The 5,096-nt window shown below is 61.6% G+C and overlaps 2 protein-coding genes across 2 annotated transcripts in view; one reads left to right on the top strand and one right to left on the bottom strand.

Annotated features, from left to right (window-relative positions):
* Nucleotides 1-2,269, top strand: part of RCCD1 (RCC1 domain containing 1) — an 8,179-nt gene extending 5,910 nt beyond the window's left edge. The window contains exons 2-6 of the mRNA XM_009280455.2: nucleotides 605-726; nucleotides 965-1,069; nucleotides 1,216-1,368; nucleotides 1,556-1,585; nucleotides 1,858-2,269. Coding sequence (XP_009278730.1) covers nucleotides 605-726; nucleotides 965-1,069; nucleotides 1,216-1,368; nucleotides 1,556-1,585; nucleotides 1,858-2,000 — 553 coding nt within the window. The 3' untranslated portion in view covers nucleotides 2,001-2,269. The remainder of the gene's footprint in view (nucleotides 1-604; nucleotides 727-964; nucleotides 1,070-1,215; nucleotides 1,369-1,555; nucleotides 1,586-1,857) is intronic.
* A 1,304-nt stretch (nucleotides 2,270-3,573) lies between these two features.
* Nucleotides 3,574-5,096, bottom strand: part of PRC1 (protein regulator of cytokinesis 1) — a 7,541-nt gene continuing 6,018 nt past the window's right edge. The window contains exon 13 of the mRNA XM_019472365.1: nucleotides 3,574-3,718. Within this exon, the coding sequence (XP_019327910.1) occupies nucleotides 3,641-3,718 (78 nt within the window). The 3' untranslated portion in view covers nucleotides 3,574-3,640. The remainder of the gene's footprint in view (nucleotides 3,719-5,096) is intronic.

Genomic DNA, 5,096 nt, shown 5'->3' on the forward strand with positions numbered 1-5,096 from the left:
CCCCCGATGAGCCCAAACTTGTCCCCTCAGGGGATCCCCTGCTTTCACTTTCAGGCTTGGGGCCAAACTGATGCCGACACTGCGCTGTTGATTGCTGGCTCAGCAGGGCCCAAATAAGCTCAGCAATCAATTAGATCAATGGACTAACTTGTAAACACATTAATTTTCAGAGTTGTGTCATTCGCTGCACCGTTGCACAGTGATTGCACGACAAGACAGACTCTTGTCTCATGCATTGTGCAGCTGCTACTGAATTACAGCCTTGCGTGCTGCAACCCGACCACCCGGCCTGCTGGGCACCAGGGCCACCGAGCCCCCGCCAGCCTCCCACGTGGCCTGGCACCGGGGTGCAGGGGCACCCTTCTTCCCACCCCTCCACCCCCCTGGCTGGGCCCTGTGCCCCTGCCGCATCCCTCGCCTTTGGGACACGGCCCCGGTGCGGGGGCTGGGGGGAGCTGGGTCAGTGGCAGCAGCACGGGCAGCAGCAGGCAGGAGGGACTTGGTCAGGACCACAGGCTCACAGTGGGACAGGGAGGCGCGAGGGCTGGAGGGCAGTGGGGTGTGGGAGGTGTCTGTCTGTCTGTCCGTGTGTGTCTCCCTGCAGGCACGGGCAGCTCGGCCACGGGAGCCTGGAGTCAGAGCTGCAGCCGCGGCTGGTGGAGGCGTTGGCCGGCATGCCGATGCAGGCAGTGGCGGCCGGCGGGTGGCATTCGGCCAGTGTTAGTGGTGAGGGGCCATGCTGGGGGTGGGGGGCGCGGCCAGCAGCAGCACACGGGCCCCACAGGACCAGTCCCCCACGTCGCAGTTACCCCACGCCCCTGGTCCTGGGGGAGCCCAGCGCACAGCGCTGTGCCGTGTGTGGTCGGTGCTGGTGCCCCCGGAGCACCCAGCCGCTGCCGCCAACGGGGGCTGAGGGCTGAGCTCTGCTCCAGGGCCACCCTTGATGCGCTCCCACCCCCTGCAGAGGCAGGAGACCTCTATGTGTGGGGCTGGAACGAGTCGGGCCAGCTGGCCCTGCCCTCCAAAGCGCTGGCAGAAGAGCGGGCACAGGATGAGGACACGGGTGCAGGTGAGGGTGCTGCTGGCCGGGGCAGTGGGTGGTGCTGGGTCCCCACACAGCCGCAGGCAATGCCAGCAGCTCAGTGCGGGGCCAGTGCGGTTCGAGCCTGGCAGGGCCTGGTCACTCCCGGGAGCTGAGGGTCGGCTCTTCCCCAGGGGACACTGAGCTGACACCCCACCAGGAGCAGCCGGCTGCCGAGGACTCCGCATTCATTTCCATCCAAGCGTTCCCGGCGTTGCTGGATCTGCCCCAGGATCTGGAAGTCAGCAAGGTCAGCTGCGGGTCTCGGCACACGGCCATTGTCACACGTGAGTACCTGGCTCTCGCCGGCGGGGCGGCGGGCAGCACCCCTGCTTTCGGTGCTGCCCGGGAGCGGGGCAGGGGCGGCTGACAGGGGCCGGGGCTCACCGGGACCTGGTGGGGCAGAGGCCAGAGGCCGGCAGCCCCCTGTGCTGCAGTGCGGGTGCTGGCTGATGGGTGCTGTCCCCTTTGCAGGAGGCGGCGAGCTCTACACCTGGGGCTGGGGTAAGTGAGTCCTTTGCTCTGGGATGGTACAACACCCCCCAGGACCAGCTTTTGTTTTCTGCTCCCTTACCATTGGCTGCTGTTACTTGTATAATGATTTATTTTATCACTGTGAGGTTTCATAGCAGAGCACTTCCACGGGTTCCTGGCTGGAGCTGTTCATATAGGGGTGCTCTCACATTTCCTCCCTCCCCCCAAATGCCTGGAGGGCCATGGCCCTGTGAGGGCAGAGGCCCCAGGGCCACATTGTGGCACAACTGTTGTGTCTGCAGGTAAATACGGGCAGCTGGGACACGAGGACAATGCCAGCTCTGACCAGCCACGCCGCGTCGAGTACCTGGTGGCCGAGGGGCTGCAGGCAGAGGAGGTGGTGTGCGGGCCCTGGACCACCTACGTGTGTGTGCTGGAGTCATGAGGGCCCTGCAGCCCCCCCCACCACAGCTGCCTGCAGTGAGGAAGACACAGGCAAGCTCTGCTCCCGTGCGCCTGCTGCCAGGACCAGCCCCACTCTGCCCTTGGAGGGGGGCAGGCAGCCCCCCAGTACAGGACCTGACCGGGTTTAGCCCACAATGAACTGAACCAACACACTGGAGCTAGGGGCTGGCGCCTGAGCCTGCCCGGGCTACAGCTGCACAAGTGCTAAAGACAACCAGGGGAAGGACTCTACACATTTATTACATCTACTTTTCCATAATGGCTGTGGTGGTGCTTCATGTTGAGTACAAAGGACATTCCCAGCTCCCCCTGGCCCCTCTGGAGCCAGCCCTGGCTTAAAGCCATGCCTGACCCTCCCCCCCCCCCCCCCCCCCAGCAGCAAGGCCACCCCAGGGGAGCCCTTGGTCACCCCACAGACACACAAACAGTGGCAGCTATATACACATATATGTATTATTCCCAATAACAGTATATACAGAGTTACAGAGCAAGGGGACAGAACCTGGAGAATAAATAACAGCAAGTGGGGGACTGTAGTGATAACAAGGTGCAAATTAGTCACGATCAGGGACAGACACATGAATACAGAGCTTTGTTAACAAAAGTGCAAACAGGCCCCCCACGCCGTGCCCAGGGCTGTGCTGTACCACCAAAGCACTGGGCTTGCTGTCCTCTGCCGGAGCGAAGGGTGAAGAACAGCAGCAGGCAGCGCTGGATGGTGCAGAGCAGGTCCTGGGGGCAGGACAAGCTGCACCCCTTCCCGAGGGCAGGGAAGGCAGCCTTGTCCCACTGCAGCTCGCTTCCTTGCTAGTAACACATGCTCAGGCACTCCCTGCCGCAGGCTCTGCCCCTCCACAGCTTGGGGATGGAGCAGAGCGAGCAGCAGGGTACAAGTTGTACGGCCATCAGGGCTCCAGGAAGGTGCCTGGTCAGGCTTGCCTCCCGTGAAGCGCCCCGCTGCTCCCTCCCAGGGACCTCCAGCCTTGCAGCCAGTGTGGGAGAGACAAGACCCTCAGCACTGCGCCCAGCCTGCAGCAGGGGGTGAGCCCAGTGCTCCGGGGTCAAGCAAAGCCTGCTGCTAAGGGAACCTCAGCTAAAGCAAGCCCCCACTAAAAGAAACAAGCCTGCTGTGGTGTTGAGAAAGGAAGATACTGACGGACAATAGCTACAGCAACGGAGGGGAAAAAAGCCTGTGACAAAAGGCACCAAAGCTGGCGCTCTCAAATAGATTCTGTCTGTCCCAGAGCATGCTCAGCAAGGCAGAGCCCCTGTGACTGAGCACCAACACTCACCCCAGCCAGCCAGGCTGCGGCAGGAGCTAGCACCCACTGCTGCACTACCCTAACACGACCGTGTACTCAAATCTTTAATCGCAAACATTTACAAGAATTCCCCAAATAAAAGCAAGTTTCTAAAAGTGCCCCTTTCATGCCCTACCCTGGCAGGCAGGACCCCCCCCCCACCCCACAGAGAGCCAGGCTTGTTGGAGTAACGCCTGGGACCCAGGTAAAAGTTAACCCTACAGCACGGATGCTTTGGGTGCAGGGGGAGCTGCGTAACGCCCTGCTGGAGCAGCAACTCACTACAACTACGAGCAGCTGGAGCCTGGCAGGCAGCACCTCAGCAGAAGGCAGTGGTGGTGGTGGAGTTCAGGACACGGGAGCTACTGTCAGACCTGGAAGCCTTTGAAAGTTCGCGCTGTGGAAACAAGAAGCGGGAGATGGATATGAGGGGGCAGCTGCGCAGATGGCAGCAGGGGCAGAGCTGTTGCTTCATGGCTTTGTGGGAAAGCAGGAACAGCTCCAGGCCAGCAAGAAGGGCAGGCCAAGCTGCTCCTGCTTGCTTGTTTGGGCTCCCCACCCCCTCTTGCTTCAGAAGAGGGCAGGAAAGCCTTAGCATCAAGTAGCTGAGAAAACTCGGAGCCAGCTAGCCTCCCAGAAGCAGGGGTACCTGTTGCCCAAGTAGCCCCAGGCTGGGAACTGCATCCCTCCCTCCTGCAGCTGGCAGCAGGCAGGCTGTCTGTCCTGGGAAGTGCTCTGCTAGGTCAGCGGAAAGCAAACAGGCTGCCCCTCAGCAAAGGGGAGGGAAGCAGGAGGACAGGGACGGCCATGCCCAGCTGCTGGAGGAAGGGAACACCTAGCAGGAGTCTGCCTCCATCACGAACCAGCACCCTCCCTGCCCTGAGGCTGTGCACAAGCCAGGGATCACAGCCCAGCTGCAGGCAAAACCTCACCACATCCCCAGGGGCACACAGGGCACTCCACACACAGGCTTAACTGCCACAAGGAAGGGATGCTCGTGGCTGTCTAGTGTCAGAAGATGTTAAAGCTTGGACTCGGCCCATCCTAATGGAGGGACAGAGGGCACTAAGGGACCTCCAGCCAGCCAGAGACAGCAAAGCCCTGCCCATCAGCAGAGACCACCTTCTTCAGGAGCTGGGCAGCTCCCCAAGCTTTTGCTCACCCAGCACACCGCAGAAACCAGCGGAAAAGGTGGGACAGACGCCAGGGTCCATTTGCAGGCTCAGCTCAGGCGGGACAGCAAGCAGAGTCCCGCGTGAACATGCGACGGACGAGTCTGTGCCAGCAGCCAGAAAAGGCTTCCCCTGCCTGGGGGGGGTCAGGAGACCCTCACTCCCCTCTCCCACTGCCTGGGTTAGGACAGCGAGAGCGCTGCTGCTGCCAGCTGCCTGGGCCACCATGCTGCAGCCCCTGGAGAGGCTGGACAGCATCACCACCCTCAGGACACACTGCATCAAGTGACTCAGACCTCGGGGGTGGGGGGGAGACTTTGCTCAAGCAGCTGGAGACAGACTCACCCTGGGAGAGCGGCTGCATCGCTGCAGCAGGGCTGTTCCAGGGGGCCTGGGCCATGTATGGCTTTGCCCCTGCATGGGGCTGGGAGGTGCCCCTGACATCAGCATTTCTCTTGCGGTTGTGTCTGTTCCCCACTGGGCTGCTCAGGGCCTTTGTGTGACATGAGCAGTACTTGGCCTCAGCCACCAAACCTCAATTTTAAGTTCTTGATGTAGAGCCAACAGATCTGCTGCCACGGGCACTGGCAGGAAAAGCCCCCC

This window comes from Aptenodytes forsteri, unplaced genomic scaffold (genome assembly GCF_000699145.1).
Source record: "Aptenodytes forsteri isolate BGI_AS27 unplaced genomic scaffold, ASM69914v1 Scaffold83, whole genome shotgun sequence".
Classification (NCBI taxonomy): Eukaryota; Metazoa; Chordata; class Aves; order Sphenisciformes; family Spheniscidae; genus Aptenodytes; species Aptenodytes forsteri.